A 19,589-nucleotide genomic window follows, 5' to 3' on the forward strand; every position below is an offset into this window, starting at 1 on the left:
TAAAAGCACCCTGGTCCGGCGACACCTTCGATGGCGCCACTAGCAGCTGCTGCTGCTGTGGCTGCTACTACTGTAGCGACGCCACTATAGCAGAGCGGGGAGGTATCTCCCTGCTTTGCTATTTGCTAGCCGCACTTTAGCTCCTTGAAGGAGCGGAATCCCCGTGTTTTCGGGGATTCCGCTCCTGGACAGAGCGCTTGATGTCTCTGTCCATATCTGGGCAGTGACATCAGGGGAAACTCCTGAAGCGGAATCCCCGAACACATGGGGATTCCCCTTCAGGAGTTGCCGCTGATGTCACTGTCCGGATCTGCCCGGCCCGGCACGGATGCATAACTTTATGCAAACCGGCCGGGCAGAATGGCCGATTTTACCGGCCGACACTAGGGCTCGGGAACGACCCGGTCGTGTGAATCCCGCCTAAGCCATTTTAGGATCACAATTTTATAGTTTAGAGTTTTGTTAAGGACATGCTGACCATAGAATTGCCTTTTGCAAAACTCATGGTAACTTTGGATCCCAGACTAGTATGGACATTGTGACTCTCTTCAAACTACTGTACTATCTTGTAATACAGACTATGGTTCTAAAAGATATGTCTGGGCCCTCCCCTTCCTGGTTCCCTAATTTTAGTGCCTTGATAAATCGCATCTTGAAACAGAATGTTCCCCTCGGGCCAGCACAACTTCATATTTTTATTTCGTGACTATTGGAGCCTTAACTCATTTTATTTTTTCATAGATGTAGTGGTATGAGGGCTGTTTTTTTTTGGGACGCGCTGTAGTGATCACTTTTTATCCTATTTGTTTTGAGGCAAGGTGACCACAAAAACAGCAATTCTGGCATAGTTATTTAGTTTTATACAGCGTTCACCATGCCTTATAAATTATATGATAACTTTATTATGCGGGTCAGTACGATTCCGGCGATACCAAATTTATAGCACTTTTTTATGTTTTACAACTTTTTGCACAATAAAATTACTTTTGTAAAAATAATGTATTTTTTCTGTCATCATGCTGTGAGAACTATAACGTTTACATTTTTTTGTCGATGGAGTTGTATGAGGGCTTGGTTTTTGCGAGACGAGCTATAGTTTTTATAGGTACCATTTTTGGATACATGCGACTTTTTGATCACTTTTTATTTCAATTTTTGTAAGGCAAAGTGACCAAAAAAACTATATTCTGGAAATGCTTTATGTTTACGCCTTTCAACTTCTGGAATAAATAACAATATTTTTATAGTTCAGGCCGTTACGATCACGGCGATACCAAATATGAATGGTTTATTTAATTTTTTTTCAATAATAAAGGACTTGATAAGGGAAAAAGGGTGATAGTGTTTTATTTGATTACTTGAAACTTCTATTATATTTTTTATACAACGTTTTTTTTTTCACTTTTTTACCCTTTTTATGGTCCTACTAGGGGACTTGAAGGTCCAACTGTCAGATTTTTTTTCTAATACATTGCACTACCTATGTAGTGCAATGTATTAGATCTGTCAGTCATTCACTAAAAGCAAGCCGATTATGCTTCTCCTCCGGGTGGCGCCTTATCGACTTCCGTAATGGCAGAGTAGGAGGCAATTGTTAGGCCTCCTGTTGCCACAGCAGCAGTCGGCAGCCTTGCAATTGCAGGGCAGAGCTGCTGATCTGCTGCCAACCAATAAATTGCAGCGATCGATTTAGATCACTGCATCTAAGGGGTTAATGGCAGGAATCAGCGCTAGCTCCGGTTCCTGCCATTACAGTTGGATGTCAGCTGTAACAAACCGCTGATGACGTCGGCGCCATTTTGCTGACGGCTACGGAAGCCTTTTAGGCCCCGCCTTCGGGCGGGGCCTGGAAGGTTTCCGTACTAGGCAGACCGGGAGGCCACTATTAGGTAATTTCATTGCCAGGGTGCCGATGAGCTGCAAACACCTTAAATGCAGCGATTGCTTTTGACCTCTGCATTTAAGGGTTTAATGGCAGGGATCGAAGCTAACTTCGGTCCCCGCCATTACAGCAGGTTGTCAGCTGTAAGATACAGCTGACATCCGGGGATGATGGCACCGACTCAGCTTCTGAGCCGGTGCCATCCATTGGTCGTAAGTATACGACAATTTGCGGGAAGCACTAGCTTTCCATGACGTATACTTACGACAAATGTCGGGAAGAGGTTAAAAGCATGATTGCTCTATTTTTCAGTGTGAACATAATATAATTTATCCATATATTTGAAAGACTTTTAACTCCACATATTCATTAATGATCATACTTAAACTGAGCCCTGGAGAAATGAAATCTGCTGTCAGTTCCTTATCTTAAAAGTCATATTTCAAATTTATTAATGTGCTGACTTGTCAGAATAAGAATTTAGATGCAAATTAGACACTCGCAAAAGATTATGTATTGATTGTACAATCCTTTGAAGGTTTAACAGTAATAACAATGAGGTCACCAATTTCAGAACAACTAGAAACCATTTTCACTGTTTTATAATTGTCCTCATCTATTAGATAATAGTAAGTCACACCCTTATACTGTGTCTCAGGTCCCTTATTCATATTAGATTATTTCTGTTTGTAAAAGTCTTATAGAATTCGAAGTAGACTTATCTTATGTTTTTTTTTTTCTTTTGCTTTATCTATAGAATAATTACATCTGTCCAGGTCTCCATGAGATCCACCATACTCATAAATAAATAATACTCCTCTATTAATTGTGACAACCATTCTCCTGGTCATCGGATATCTTCACAGGTTTTTCCCGCACCTGATTTTCATTCAGCATCTCTGAATAATAATAATAATAATAATAATCGGATTTGGGACTCCTGCACCCGTCTAATAATATTTTGTTTTGTCACTAACATATTTTTTTGTAATATTATTTTTTCTGTAGCAGAATGCTATTATTATATAATTTAAAGTTTATGCTTACCTAAACGGATATTTTTGTATTGCTCCATAGCTAAAATGACAAAATAAAATTAATTTTGCAAATGGTCTTGATTAAAAAGATACCTTTTTGTGTGTACAGCTCCTATGAATACCTATGGTAATAATTTACAAACATCCCCAATGTAGTCTATTCCTGCAGTCAATACTCCTTTCCATCTGCTTTCTACTTCTTGCTAACATACATTTTGTTGTCTGTTACCATAGGTCTGGATATTTTTAATCAAGACTGTATGCAAAGTTGATTCAGTGGGGTAGATTCACTATTGTTTCTGGGTATAGAACGTGTTGAAAATGTGCAGTTTGCTGCAATTTTATTGTTTGCATCTCGCTAGACATTTTTTAAAAGTGTTCTGAAAAAAGAGGCGTGGTTAGCAGGGTAGAGGCGTGGCCTGCTGGAAAGGGGTGTGGCTTAAGATGTGCCAATGTGTGCCAAAAATATGCCAAAAAAAACTAAATCAAAACTAGGAAGAGAAAAATGTCTAACAGGTCATGTGCCAAAATGATCATTAGGCTTGCCCCACTGTGATAAATTTGGATAATTTTGTCCCTGCCTGGTCCACGTTTACACTGTCTAACTATTAAACAGCATTAGTAAATGCCAGCCATTGAGGCAATAAAAATGGTTTCATGTGCACCTCTTTCTTCTATCCTTCTTTTCCTGATCTATACTAATATTTGATAAATTAAAGTTTCTACCTCCTATTACATTCAAATCCCACCGATCATTGAGAACTCAAAGGCAAGAGGCAGGAAAAAAGGATTTGTAAATCATAGCTTATATTAACCCCTTAGTGACCAGCCCATTTTAGGCCCTAATGACCAAGCTATTTTATTCGTTTTTCTATAGTTGCATTCAAAGAGCTATAACTTTTTTATTTTTTCGTCTACATAGCTGTATGAGGACTTGTTTTTTGTGGGATTAGTTGTACTTTTTAATAGCACCATTTTTGGGTACATATAATTTTTTTATTAAATTTTATTAACTTTTTTTGGGGGGATTATAAAAAAAACTGAAATTCCACCATTGTTCTATGCGTTTTTACATTTTCGCCGTTCACTGTGCGGTGTAAATAACACATTACCTTTATTCTATGGGTCGGTACGATTAAGGCGATACCACATATGTTTGTTTTTTTTTTTATGTTTTACGACTTTTGCACAATAAAAACACTTTTGAACTAAAATTATTTGTTTTTGCATCGTTGCTTTCCAAGAGCCGTAACTTTTTTATTTTTCCATCAATGTAGTGATTTTTTGGGCTTGTTTTTTGCGGGACGAGACGCAGTTTTGATTGGTACTGTTTTGGGGAACATGGGACTTATTGATTCATTTTTATTATGACTTTTTGGGGGGCGATGGAAAAAAATTGCAATTTCGCCATTGTTTTTTGCGTTTTTTTTTTACAGTGTTCACCTTGCGGTTTAAATTACATATTAACTTTATGAATTGAGTCATTGCGATACCATATATGTGTACTTTTATTTATTTTTTACACTTTTACTAAATAAAATCACTTTTTAGGGCATGACCACACGTGGCGGATTTCCTCCGCAACTGTCCGCATCAATGCCGCACAGAATCTGCGTTGCAGATTCTGCTGCGGATCTGCACAAAATGTGCAGTAAATTGATGCGGACTAGCTGCTGCGGACTGCGGGAAAAGTGCTTCCCTTCTCCCTATCAGTGCAGGATAGAGAGAAGGGACAGCACTTTCCCTAGTGAAAGTAAACGAATTTCATACTTACCGGCCGTTGTCTTGGTGACGCGTCCCTCTTTCGGCATCCAGCCCGACCTCCCTGGATGACGCGGCAGTCCATGTGACCGCTGCAGCCTGTTATTGGCCTGTGATTGGCTGCAGCCGTCACTTAGACTGAAACGTCATCCTGGGAAGCCGGACTGGAGACAGAAGCAGGGAGTTCTCGGTAAGTATGAACTTATATTTTTTTACAGGTTGCTGTATATTGTGATCGGTAGTCACTATCCAGGGTGCAGAAACAGTTACTGCCGATCGCTTAACTCTTTCAGCACCCTGGACAGTGACTATTTACTGACGTCTCCTAGCAACGCTCCCGTCATTACGGGAGCCCCATTGACTTCCTCAGTCTGGCTGTAGACCTAGAAATACATAGGTCCAGCCAGAATGAAGAAATGTCAAGTTAAAAAAGCAAGACGGATCCGCAGCACACATAACATGTGCATGACAGCTGCGGACTTCATTGCGGAAATTAGAATCTCCATTGAAGTCAATGGAGAAATTCCGCCATGAGTCCGCAACCAGTCCGCCACTGCTCCGCAACAGACAGAGCATGCTGCGGACACCAAATTCCGCTCCGCAGCCTATGCTCCGCAGCGGAATTTTACGCCTCGTCTAAACCAACACTGCTAAATTAAAGTGTAAGTCAATGGACAAACGGCTCCGCTGCGGATTAACGCTGCGGAGTGTCCGCAGCGGAATTTAAGTGAAATTCCGCCACGTGTGAACCCAGCCTTATGGAAAAAAATGGTTTTATTTATTTTTTTACTGTCATTATTATTAATAATCTTTATTTCACATTTATTAATTATTTCATTAGTCCCACTAGGGGACTTTACTGTGCGATCTTCAGATCGCTGCTATAATGCTCTGGTATACTTCGTATACCAGAGTATTATTGCCTGTCAGTGTAAATCTGACAGGCAATCTGTTAGGACGTGCCTCCGGCGCGTCCTAATAGGCATATGTCCAGGGCAGACCTGGGGGCTTTCATCAAGCCCCCGGCTGCCATGACACCCCATCGGAGACCCGCGATTGCATTTGCGGGCCGCCGATGGGTGACAGAGGGAGCTCACTCCCTCTGTAAACAAGTTAAATGCCGCGGTCGCTATTGACGGCGGCATTTAACAGGTTAAACGGCCGCAATCGAAGAAAACTTCGATTGCGGGCGTTGGAGCAGGAGCCCAGCTGTCATCAGACAGCAGAACCCCGGCTCCTGCCTGCACGGGAGACCCGTGCAGGACTTAGACTAGGCTCAAGTGAAAAGGCGTCAGCCTAGCCTAAGGCCCCTTAGTGACCAACGTGAAAAGGCGTATTGGTGGTCACTAAGGGGTTCATATTGTTTAACCCCTTCCTGTCGTAAACAACTTTCAGATTTTAATTTTCGTTTTTTCCTGCCCACCTACCAAAAGCCATAACTTTTTTATTTTTCCGTCAATATAGTCCAATGAGGGCTTGATTTTTGCGGGACAAGGTGTAGTTTTTTGTAGCACCATTTATTGTGCCATATAATGTTCTAGGAAACGGGAAAAAATATTTGTGGGGTAGAAAATAAAAAAAACAGCGATTCTTCCATTGTTTTTTGCGCTTCGTTTTTACGGAATTCACTGTGCAATTAAAACAACATGTTAACTTTATTCTGTGGGTCAATACGATTACAGCGATACCAAATATATATAGTTTTTTCTATATTTTAGAGAGCCATACGTTTTTTCGTCGATTAAGTGGTATGAGGGCTTATTTATTGTGGGATAAACTGTCGTTTTTAATGATACCATTTTGGGATTCATGCAATGTTTTGATCAAGGGCAGGGCTTAGTAGGAGCACAAACATGGCAGACCTGGGGGCCTTCATTAGGCCCCCAGGCAGCCATAGCAACCATCGCCCCCCCGTAACTGCGTTGCGGGGGTTGCGATGAGCTGTTAAAAGTGGTCGCCCCCTCTTTCTAACGATTTAAATGATGCGGTCGCTATTGACCACGGCATTTAACGGGTTAAACAAGCGGGATCGCGCTGGAGCGCCATCCCGCTCTTTACTATGAAGTGTCAGCTGTAACATACAGCCAACACCCGCATCGTATGGAGCGGGTTCACTCTGTGAGCCCGTTGCATACTTCCCCTACCCGGCTATGACGTTTGGATACGTCAAATGTCGGGAATGGGTTAAAACAAATCACAATCATGAAATGCCAAAGTAAACCTATATGATATAAGTGGAACTTGACACAGACTTATTTTGCTTGCACTGTCCATATTTTCGAATACTGGAGGTTTCCAAAACGAGATGAAGTCAGGTAATTGCCTAATGCAAGGAAATCAATATAGGAAGACCTGCGCACCCTTGTCACCAAGAGAAGCGGCTTTTATCAATAAGGTGATGATAAGGGGTCTTACACTTATTAGAATGTTAATGCTATTCCTTCCATGGCTTTGCACTTACTAATGCGCTTACAAGTAATTGATAAACTTGGTTATAGAAAGCACTTATTAGTAATTCTCAGAGCATATGTCTGCTCGGTATTACTTCTATATCAGACAGGAGAAATGGCCTCCCGATCTAGAAAATATTTTCCTTTAGTAAAATTTATATCCTACATATATCACCCCCAGACGAAGGCATTAGCGCCGAAACGCGCGTTGGGGTGGACCTTGGCTGCATTCACTCTGCTTATTTACCATGGGTATGTGAGACTTTATCTATTCTGTGTAATTTTACTTACCTTACTACTGGATTTTCTTGCATGTTTTGATCCCATTGTATTCACAACGCCGTGTGTGTTGTTACGATCATTGTATCATGATCATAAACCCTAGCATTGTTAAAATTATTTTGTTGACTATTGGATGTGATTCTATTTAGTCTGCAGTACTTTGCATTCACATATGCATATAGTTGATCTATTTACTTAAATAGACTATACTTTCATAGATGTTCATACACATTTGTCATATTTATCAAGGGACGCACATGTATCTCATTTACCGTTCATATACAGATATATGGTTTGGCTAATGCATCAGTCAAGGATCCGTGTTTTTACTGTGGGTTTATGGATTCTTTTTATATGTGTTATTATATGTTAATAAGGTATTTTTGTATTTTCATTACTTCTTTGTCTCTCAGCATCTATTTTCTCTTTTCGTCTCATATATTGCCCTGCTCTTTGTGAGTGCCACCCCTCTAGGAGAATATCTTTACTGACATTTTTGGTTGGTCATCTCAAATAGATTTCTCTGTATGTGGTAGACTGGGTTGCAGACTGTAACTACAAGTCTACTGACTGATTCACTTTATCTGTACTTCCAATTTGGAGGTAAAAAAGCAAATATATTTTCACTTCACATATAGACCTTCATAAATAGTGGTCTGAATATTGACTCTAGGGGCAACCACAAGGAATACAATTTCCTCCAGATACTTTTCTGGAGTGACCCTTCTAATAAGAGTATATTTTAGTATTGCAGATTATTCAATTCCTAAATATATTTTCTTGTGTACCTTTTGATAGAAGTGCACGTTTTTGTTTTTATGTTTTATAATACCTTTATTGTAATTTGATTAATTTGAAAATCAAGCATCTTTAGGAATACACTAAACAGGCCATACTCATTCACAAGGACAGATACAAACACCAATTCCCAACAGGATGAAGACAAACCACAATGCTACGTAGAGAGAGATTGCCCAGGTAAAAAATACTGATGAACATCCGCTCTCACGCCTACTATTCATGAGGTGGGTGGCTGCCTAGTGTTATCATTTCACACAGATAAAGCTTCTATAAGTGTGCCAATCACATGGTTACATGTAGGGCACCATGCTGGCATACAGACTACTAGTTACGCCCATACTATTAGGTCAGGCGGACTGCCCAGCACCTTCTAAGTGTACCACACAAAGTACTGACACACTATTCTCCCCAGGCATCAAAAGGCCTATATATATATATATATATATATATATATATATATATATATATATATATATATATATATATTTAGTGTGACAGTACTGTCTGTTCAGTGATTTTAAATTAATATAGGTCTTTTTCTGTCTGTGATTTGATCATTAGGAGTACTCCTAAAATGAATGCCTACGCTGGCTTTTTATGGCTGTAGTATTCCTTTAAATAGCGATCTTTCAAAAAGCAAAGGAGCAGCATCACCCTTATTAACCGAAGTACATTGTAATTTACTCTTACCGTTTAGATGTTCAGCTTTGCATTGTCTTTTGCTGGATTCATGAAGCTGTTTATTTTCTAGTTTGCTTAGCTCACTGAAAATGGACTGATCAATGATCGGCTTATTAGTACCTGTAATAGCTGTGGTGCCGCTCCAAGCAATTCTTTGATGCTGTGCTGAGCATTAATGTGATGCTTTGTGCTAGTAACCAACTATGTGATGAAGTAGTCCCTATCCCAAAAGGCTTATAACATAAGTGAAACAAGAATTATTTCAGAAACTACGCCAGCCAAACAAAGCTTGTAAGATTATGTGAAAAATACAAAGGGGACATTGTAGAGTTAGACTGAGCGGTAACAAGTCTAAAAACTAATACTGTATATTTGACGGGATAACTGTGCAGAGACCGTTCTAAAAAGATTTCAGGAAAAATATCTTGAAGCCAATACAATATAAAAAGTGTCTTTTGTCATAAATGAACGTTTTAGTTTTAAACCATTTTTTTTTGTTTTAAAGAAGACCTGTCACCAATCCTGATATGTCTATTTTAGTAAATGTGTTTATTCCTCATGAAATAACAATTCTGGAGTATTTTTACTTATAACTCTATGTTGTACCGTTCCTCTGTTATTGCTCCTGGAAATGTAAGACTATATTGACAACTATGTGTTACCAGTTGGGGGTGTGTCCATATATAGATCGACAATGTCCTATCAGGGCTGATAGAGTGAGAATGTGGGAGGACACGCCCATTTGGCAAGGGGAATAGTAACACCCAATAGTACATTTTTTTATTTATTTATTCTAGGAGGAATAACAGAGGAAAGGCACAATGCAGAGTTCTGAAAGAAAATGCTCCACATTTGTTAATTTTTATTTTTTTTTAATTAAAATACACATGTCCGGTATATGTGAGTGGAATCCATAAGTTCATACTTACTTGCTATGTTTTTATATATTATTTTTTCCAGTCATGGCTGCTTGGCTGCTTTTTATCTATTATGGAACAGCTTTGATCAGTGACTGCAACTTAGCTGCAATGCCTACATGTCTCCTATCTTGTCTGAAATTCACGTCCTCCTCCACCACAGAGGCTCAAGCTGCTGCTTTACACTGCAGCTCATCTCGCTCAGGATGACAGATTACCTGGCATTACAGCAAGGAAAGAATAATTGCTAATTCTAAAGTAACTAAAGCACCAGCGAGAAACAGAAGACTTAATGAGCCTTGGTAAAGGGGGAGCCTGGAGATCAATTTTAAATTGCATGACTGAGTCTTCTAGCTCAGCCATCTGCTATTTGCTCATGTGTATGAGAATATGTTTAAAGAATATATTAAGTATGGAGGCAGTTTATATCAAGAATTTTTTTAAACCGTATGTTGTTATTAGTAAAAACTTTGCCAATTTGCTACACTTTGTTGCTTCAGAACCCGCCTATTAGTTAAAACGTATCATGTACTTTAGAATATTTATTTTCATTCCCCCAAAAATATTTCAAATTCCAAAACAGCATGTTCCAGCAAGTTTCCTGTCTGCAGGGCTTTCTGTTTTCTAGGCTGTTAGTGGGGGTTAATAAAACAATCCTGTGCAGCATGGGCAGACAGCCTATTGTACCGCAGATAGAACTTCTAGGGACTATGTCATTACATGTACAGTAATGTGAAAAATATTTGACAGTCAGAAATAATTTACTGTGACAGATATGCATTAATAAGGGACATATGGAAACGGACGAATACTTTTCTTTATACTTTTTACTGAGGTGGTGGTCACCCGGACAGGCCAAAATGGCTCTAGTCAACCTGAATTTGCAAAATACACCAAGAAAAAAATGGCAATAGGTAGATCTGGATTTAGAGGAGTCACTCCTAATTGCAACCGGATAGTAAATAAGGACAGACAGAGGAATTGATGTTCATCAAGGCTTCACTACCGGTCCGTCAGCTGACTACAGGTCTGAGTGTTTAACATAGTGCCAGCATGGAGAATTCTAATTCCCTTAGCAGTTCTGCTTCATTTAAGAACGTCAGTACATGGATAAGAAATACAGAATCTAGAAAAAAGACTTTTACTATGGAGTTAATGTGGTAATAATGAAATAAGGAACGGACTCTTTTCGGTGCAGTATTCCACAGTTCTTCAGCTGATGCATTGCAGTACTAGTCACCGTATTCATCTTTCATCAGGAAAACGCTGAGCTAACCTGTACTACATCTGAGTTGTGTGGATTGATAATGAGACGTTATACAGTTAATGCAATGTCACATCCATAAATCCCCAGAGTAGACATTGTATAGGTAATAGGGATCATTTATGAGAATGTCAGCCATGGCTTCAGAGTTTTTGTTCTTCTCTTGCTGTTGTGTTAATGTGGATTGTTACTGTTAGGCTGTATATGTTTTTTCTTTATATTGCAAAAAAAGAATAACCTGTATCATAATGTGAGCTATAGGCACTCATTGTGCCGTTGTACAGGGTCCATGCACATGACTTGAGCCCCTTACCAACCACTAGCGCCATGATACTCTTGGGTTGAGTTAACAAATCGCATTCAAGGAGCGCTTATCACTTATATTTTTGGTTTGCATGCCTGCACTAAAATGTTGTGAGTGCTGGTACTAAGGGGCTATGGGTTCCCTCTGGTCATGGGTCCTCAGGAAGTTGTATACATAAGAGAGAAGGGCCGCATAGCAAACAATAAAATGGACCCCCTATTATAGTGTTGGAGTTTGCCACCCAGGACAAAAAAAGGTCTGGTGTTTGATTCACCATCCGTGCCATTTCCATGATCATCAGGCCAATTCCCCACCCCCTTGTTTGCCAACAATGCAGATCCATTGGAAATGATCATTATATACTATGTGTTACCTCTGCATTGTACTATTACTGTATATGGGATGACTGCAAACTCATAAATGGCAGTACAATGATAGAATATATATGTGGGGGCTAGGAATATATATGGACGGATTAGCGGTGGCGCAGCATTTCAGCGTCATAAAGTTATCAGTGGATCAGAAAGAAATCAGCTCAGCTTCAGGCAAGGATCCACCACTAGAATAAGTCCTCTACATGGGGCAGATGGAAAGGGCCTTTGGACTATCCCGCCACCCAATCCACCCCTGTAGGTCCTGAATATCTACCACAGAGATCATATATTAAAAATGACAAGAAACATGCATTTTACAGTTGCAAGGTATAAAAAAATAATCTCTAATCTCTCCCCCACCCCCTACTTCTTATATTTTCTCCCTTCTTCTATTTACCGTTTAAGTTAACTTGTGCTAACATGTAGCAGGAATGACAGTATAGATGCCATCAAACCATTCGTGTTTTGTTGTACTAATGTACAGTACATTCATTTACATATAATGGTCTTATTATCCTGTTCTAAATCAATAAAATGTTCTTTTTGTCAAGTAGTTTGTTCTTTTACTTTGCATTTGGCCTATATACATTCTTTTAGTACAACCTGTAATTTCTACCCAGTATTTTACAGCTTTCCAGCAGAAGTGGAACAGGATAAGTTTAAACTAATGGTGGTTTTAGTACTAGGTTTAATTAGCTTCCTTTCTGCTAAAACCTAAAGGAGACTTCATATGTAAGGAATCAGGTCACACTTTGGCACTCATTAGACATGGCCGACTGCCGTTTTAAGTCAGAGATTTCTAACAGCATAAAACCTCTTATTGTAAAGCTTTGTTCCTTCACCCGATGTGAAGTGAGAATATTATAGAATAAGAACATGTGACAATAAGATATAAATGTGACATGCAATTGTGTAAGGGACATTCACAGAGGGGTTGAAATTGTGCGGCAGGGAACCGAACCATCACCGGTAAAACCACAGGTAAATATATGCAGCTTCTTCTGTGGTTTTACTGCCTTTCCAATAAAATATGTCGTTTTTCAGCAGTGTGGTAATACTGTAGCTTTCTGCCGCACCATTTCCTTCCTGTGGGAATGTATCCTAACACTATCATAGGTTGTATAGTGAGAAAATGTAAAGTTTAGCATGTTTGTAAAATATGTGCATTAGCCTTCGTATTGGTTTTACGAAGAGTTCAAAGCGTCTGTCAGCAGTTCTGTCACATTTGACGGCTAGAACAGTGCAGCATACAGCACTATTCTTGCCGACAAAACAATGGACGCCATGATGGATCCCTGAAGGGGCCCCACAGGCCCCTTTGTACATCAGTAGGGTCCATCGGGTGTTGTTGGTACCCATTGTATGACTGACCTGAACAGAGTTTTATTTTTCAGTTTGTTTTTTGTTACTTTGTAGCGCAGAAAGATATTTGAAACCACCAACAAGCTGCTGTTGACAGATCTGTTGGTTTTATTATTATTTGTTTATATTGAGTAATTTCACTAGTAATAATGTTGTACTCATGTGAACAGTTGTGAACATACCTCAACTATGTTTTGCCTGTGAGCCTAGAATGTTCTCTACACCCATCACTGTAATGTATAAAGCAATGCATGACTATTTTCCAAGTATTCCTCAGTTTGGTAGAAATCTTATCTGGTATTTACCTACATAGAAATGAAGGCTCTGGCGATCTGGTGGAAAGTTTCTAGTAGTTTGTTGCAAAATTGTTTGCATGTGTCTTGGATCTAAGAGCGTAATGTTGTATAATTCCTTGGTCATGTAGTTAAATGGATGACCCCCTGATTGCTTAGTAAAAGAAGGTGACTATAAGTCCTTTATGACGTAGTTGGAAATATTGCCTGATTTTGTGGTAGTATAGTTGGTACACTACCAGCTTTCCTGGTGACACAAATCCTTGGTAGTATACTGGATATACCACTTTTCATGGCATAGTTGTTGACCTGCTAAAAACTTCTGACAAGCTAGACTGTCACCACATTATAAGTGTCCTATCTCCCACATAAGGAGATGGGCGCTATAATGTAGGTGACAGCAGTGCTTTTTATTTAGAAAAACAATCTATTTTCACCACGTTAGGAGCGATTTTAGCTTTATGCTAATTTGTTTCTTAATGCGCAAGTGGGCGTGTTTTTACTTTAGCCCAAGTGGGCGTTGTACAGGGGAGTGCATGACGCTGACCAATCAGTGACCAATCAGCGTCATGCACTTCTCTCCATTCATTTAGTCCGCGCATAGTGTCACTGCGTTGTTCGCTATGTGCTGTCTTATACTGATATATTAATGTTACTGAAGTGTTTAGACCGTGACTAGACATTCCTTCCAGCCAGGACGGGATGTCTGTTCACAATCCCGGCACTTCGGTAACGTTTCTGTGGTACTTACAGCAGAGCAAAGCGTAATCGCGCTGTAACCTGTCATTTACATTGTGATCTCGTGAGATTACGCTTGCTCTGCTGTAAGTATCATAGAAACGATAACGAAGTATCGGGATTCTGAATACACATCACGTCCTGGCAGGTAAGGAATGTCTAGTCACTGTCTAAACACTTCAGTAACGTTAATGTGTCAGTATAAGACAGCACATAGTGAACAACGCAGTGTCACTATGCGCTGACTACATGAATGGAGAGAAGTGCATGACACTGATTGGTCACTGATTGGTCAGCGTCATACACTCCTCTGTACAACGCCCACTTGATCTAAAGTAAAAACACGCCCACTTGGGCATTAAGAAAGTAATTAGCATAAAGCTAAAATCGCTCCTAACGTGGTAAAAATAGATAATTTTTCTAAATAAAAAGCACTGCTGTCACCTACATTATAGCGCCAATCTCCTTATGTAGGAGATAGGGCACTTATAATGTGGTGACAGAGCCTCTTTAATTTCCTAGTGGAAAAGTGGAAATTAAATAAGGGAAAAGTGGGGAGTTAACTTTAAATGGTAAATTAGTTTGACAGCACTTGTGGGGTCAGGAAATATATTTTTATTGTGTGAGGCACAATCGTTGGGGGTAGTGGGTTATTTTGCCTCTAAATCAAATTACTGGTGTAAGTAAGGTGGAACTTTACATACATATGTCTTTTCTCAACCAATGTAACTTTGACACTATGATGTACTTAATGCTGACCTAGCGTTTAAAGGGGTTGGTTTGGGATTAGATTAGAAAGAAAGGACCCCCAGATGATCGCTCAATAGTCAAAATGCGCCTCGGGGTAGACGCTGGTCTAAGCGATGCTGTTGCCTGCCTACTTTGCTCAGCATTAGTTGCTGGGTGCACATGCATATATGTACTTTATTTCACTGCCATTCCTGTGCATTTAACTCCTTAGTGTCTGCCGTCACCTTACTTTGCTCAGCACCTGCAAATTTTGGTGAAGACATATACATTTGTATTTTAACGTATTGCTATTAACTATTTATGTACTGGTATGTAATAGTGTCACCCTTCAATGGATTCTGTATTATTGGCTGATTGGCTATGCTAATGTATTAAAGTGGTGTTCCACCTTTTCAAAAACCCCAGTATAACATATATATATATATAATAGCTAAAAATAACCCCGCTGTTCCCATGCAGATAGTGTCGTGGTCCCCCGCCAGTCTTTGTTTACAATGCTGCTGTGGCCAATGGTTGGACAACAGAAGCGTCGATACAGAAGCAGATTTGAAAGGTGAGTATGTGACAATTTTTTTTTTTTAGTAATATGTATGTTATACTGGTGTTTCTGAAAAGACTGGAAAACCCCTTCAAGGAGTTGTTTAAAGGCTATGTACACACTTGAAAAGTTGTTTTTTTGTGTGTTTGATGCAACTTTCTAATTACTTTTTATTAATAATAATTTTTTACTTTTTGAGAGACAGCTGCTTTGTATCCTGTATACAGAGCAGCTGTATCTTTCGCTGAGACCTGAATTCCCCTGTTATTGATTACATCTGTTATGAACTTAAATATGGTCGATAACAGCTCGATCCTGCGTGTCAGAGACATGCAGGACCCGCTGTCACTGAATCCGTCAGTGCCGCTGACCTGAGGGAAACCAGTTTCAGCACACGATACAGCTGCTCTGTATACAGGATAAAAAGCAGCTGTATTTTAAAAAGTAATTTTTTTTTTTAATACAAAGTAATTAGAACGTTGCACCAATCACACTGATACACAATTTTATAAATTGTTCATAGTCTTTAAACAGTATATTCTTATCATCAGAATTCCACCTTTTACAAATGGAAAAGTAGAGAATACAACAGCACGCTCATGGATTGTTAGTGAAAATATTGCATGGCATATCAGATTTCATCACTTGACGTGTTGATTCAGAAAAATTATGATTCAGAAAAACTTATTTTAGAGCAAAGCTTCATTAGGGGTTGTGGGTTACAGATGTAGCTGTGTTGAATTTGTTATTTAACTATTTAGTGTTACATCATATGTCTTCTGTGATATTTCACTGGCCATGGAGAATGGATTTACCTACACACCTATAAAAACCAATAAATAAGGCTCTTTCCACATCTGCATCGGAGCCTCTGTCACAGATTTTGTCTAATTTTGCCTTTATGTTAGTGTCCATCAGGCGCTGGTGGTGTCTGTCGTTAGAGTGTTTTCGCTTGCATTATGACTGGAAGCCACAATGCAATAGTAAATATAGCCAACAACAAAGCTCCACGCTGCTACACCTAAGAAACTTAGCACTGCTACATCTGTCTAACATCATTTAATGCCTTAAAGATGTAATTCAGTAAGAGGTAAGGTAATATAGAGCTGCTCCTTTAAGAGCCCGTCCGTTCAGCCTAACCTACATGAATTGTGCATTAGTAACCTGAAGTGCAAGGATTGGTGGTTATAAATAACTCCCCGATTTAATGAATTCAGAGATGTACGATAACACTGTCATCACTGACTAAATCTGGGCCTCTATATTCCCCAGAGTGTGTGTTCTGTGAATGACTTGATTCATGAAAGTGCATACTGTAAAAGGCACAACCTTGTATGGCTGCTTGGAAAGAAATTACGTTATTAGAAATGTGTTGTGTACCAAATTTCTGGCACCTTTGGTATTCCTATCAACGCATTGTGCTTAGACAAGTTCTGCTGTGTTCATGTGGCGAAAGCTTAATGGAAGGCAAATACAACGCAGATCGTTCTGTTTTTTTGTAGGGAATACAGACTTTATCCACATATATACTTTGTAAGATTAAATGCTTGTGTAGCTGAAGGATTCTAAAAACCGCTATAAAATGTTGATATTGCTTATTGTCAAATGCGCATCCCTAATATCATCAAGTTCCTCTGTATCATATGTTGTATAGTTGCCTATGTGATTCAAATCCAAGATAGGTTTGGAAACACCACAAAGTAAATATACAAAATAAAAGTAATACGTCTTCTTAAAGAAAAACTTTCCCAGACTCTTCCTAGTACAGTACTTCAAGTTTTTGGTTAAGTAGAGAATCAGACCCGCTGACTGGAAAGAGGAGGAGCTCCCTTCTATTGCTCCTCCTTCTTGAGCTAAGCCTAAATAGTGCTTAGTCTGGTGACAACAAATTCACTTTAATGGAGTTTTCTCATAAGGACTATTAGGGCATATAGATGTCATAGAGAGTGGTCGAGACCTCCCTTTATGAGCCAGAACAGGGAGCTGATTTATTTTGAGCAGCTACCACTCTGGTGAAAGAAACTTATCCATGTATTACATAGTGAGCCACTTATTTGAATGGCCAGCATGTAATACTACATTTCCCCTATAGTGGCCTCTGCAGAAAAAAATATTTAAAGTAATAAAATAAAAGCTGTAGTAATAAAATCTGATTGCTAGGGGTTCCAGGAGCTGTAACCATGGTGATCAGATGATTGCTGGCGCAGCTATCTTTAGAGAAGGGGTTGTCTTCATGAGACAAGCCTTTAAAGCTTTGAATGTATTCATCGTTGCACGCTATGTGCATTAATGTCACCTTTGAACTCTAAAGTTTCCTAATATTTTGCTTTATAATGCTATTGTCTTTATGTCATGTGTTATACCTGTATATTTTCATTACAATTTGTCTTCTTAATACATTCCATAGGTTATCTTGCATTGGGACAAATGACAAATATTTGACTATGTAAATAATATGGCTCTGTTAAAGAGGCTCTGTCACCAAATTATAAGTGGCCTATATTGTACATACTCTGATTGGCGCTGTAACGTAGATTACAGCAGTGTTTTTTTATTTAGAAAAACGATAATTTTTGACGGAGTTATGACCTATATTAGCTTTATGCTAATGAGTTTCTCGTACAACTGGGCGTGTTTTACTATATGACCAAGTGGGCGTAGTGGAGAGGAGTGAATGATGCTGACCAATCAGTGACCAATCAGCGTCATACACTTCTCTCCATTAATTTACTCTGCAGATAGCGATATAGCTATATCACTATTTTCAGCCTCATACACACACTATAACGTTACTGCAGTGTCCTGACTATGAATATACATTACCTCCAGCCAGGACGTGATGTGTATTAAAAATCCTGACCACTTCTGTAGCGTCTCTATGATTTACAGCACAGCACAGCGAGATCTCGCTGTGATTGACAGTTTACAGCGTAATCTCACGAGACTATGCCTGCTATGCTGTAAATCACAGAGAAGTGGTCAGGATTCTGAATACACATCCCGTCCTGGCTGGAGGTAATGTATATTCATAGTCAGGACACTGCAGTAACGTTATAGTGTGTTTATGTGGCTGCAGATAGTGATATAGCTATATCGCTATCTGCAGAGTAAATGAATGGAGAGAAGTGTATGACGCTGATTGGTCACTGATTGGTCAGCGTCATACACTTCTCGCCCACTTGGTCATATAGTAAAACACGCCCAGTTGTCCATTCAGAAACGAATTAGCATAAAGCTAATATAGGTCATAACACAAAAATGGTTGTTTTTCTAAATAAAAAAACACTGCTGTTATCTACATTACAGCGCTGATCACATCATGTACAGTATAGGCCACTTATAATGTGGTGACAGAGCATCTTTAAGCTGGATGTACCCATGGGATAGCTGTTGGTTGAAGGATCTTTCGGCCAACAACTATGTTCTCTGACCCTGGCTGGGGCGAGTGTTCATGTTATTTTAGGAGGTGGGATAAGTGGCTGTCAGATGCCAGATACCTCTGATGATGCCTAAAAGCTGGGTAAAAAAAAATTCCAACCCTTTTTTCCATCCATCAGACATTAGGGGACAGTCAGACTGCCCACCCCCCCCCCCCCCCATACAAATTAAGTTGTCAAAACATAACTTTAAAATTTACAGGATTGACTGACAAATATGTAACATTTATAGTTACCAGTTGTTCATCTTTATTTATATAATCCTGGACAGTCCCTTTAAGCCAACCCTAAAGCCAAGTTTTATGTTCTTTATTGTACATTCAACACTCCTAGTCTTCTGAAATTCTAAATCATCCATATATTGTATTTTACTAACCCATTAAACAATGAAATAATTATGAGCCCCAAGACTCAAATTCGTTGACAGGCTTCTCATCTATGATGATATTGACTACGTTAATTGAATAATGTATCAAAAGTAATCTGGTATATTTGTAACTTTTTTTCACAAACTAATGAACAAGATGGTAAAGGGCTATTAAACCATATGTAGCCCTAATAACCGTTCAATCATCTTCTACGTGGAAGGCATTTTATTGTGAATATGCTCACATAATTAATGTCCTTATTATCAATCATCAGTGTATTGTGAAGTCTTTGAACTTGCAGCTAATGTAGAAATCTGTTGAAACAGCATTCAATATAACACACGTCGTCT

General features: G+C 39.2%; 1 protein-coding gene across 4 annotated transcripts in view; it reads left to right on the forward strand.

Moving 5' to 3' along the window:
* FGF13 (fibroblast growth factor 13) overlaps nucleotides 1-19,589 on the forward strand; it is a 312,175-nt gene that overhangs the window by 82,355 nt on the left and 210,231 nt on the right. For 2 of the 4 annotated variants that reach the window (XM_075835901.1, XM_075835904.1), the window contains exon 3: nucleotides 15,356-15,449. The exons of the other annotated variants lie outside the window; for them this stretch is intronic. In XM_075835901.1, the coding sequence (XP_075692016.1) occupies nucleotides 15,356-15,449 (94 nt within the window). The remainder of the gene's footprint in view (nucleotides 1-15,355; nucleotides 15,450-19,589) is intronic. 4 annotated transcript variants of the gene reach the window in all.

This window comes from Rhinoderma darwinii, chromosome 8 (assembly GCF_050947455.1).
Source record: "Rhinoderma darwinii isolate aRhiDar2 chromosome 8, aRhiDar2.hap1, whole genome shotgun sequence".
NCBI lineage: Eukaryota > Metazoa > Chordata > Amphibia > Anura > Rhinodermatidae > Rhinoderma > Rhinoderma darwinii.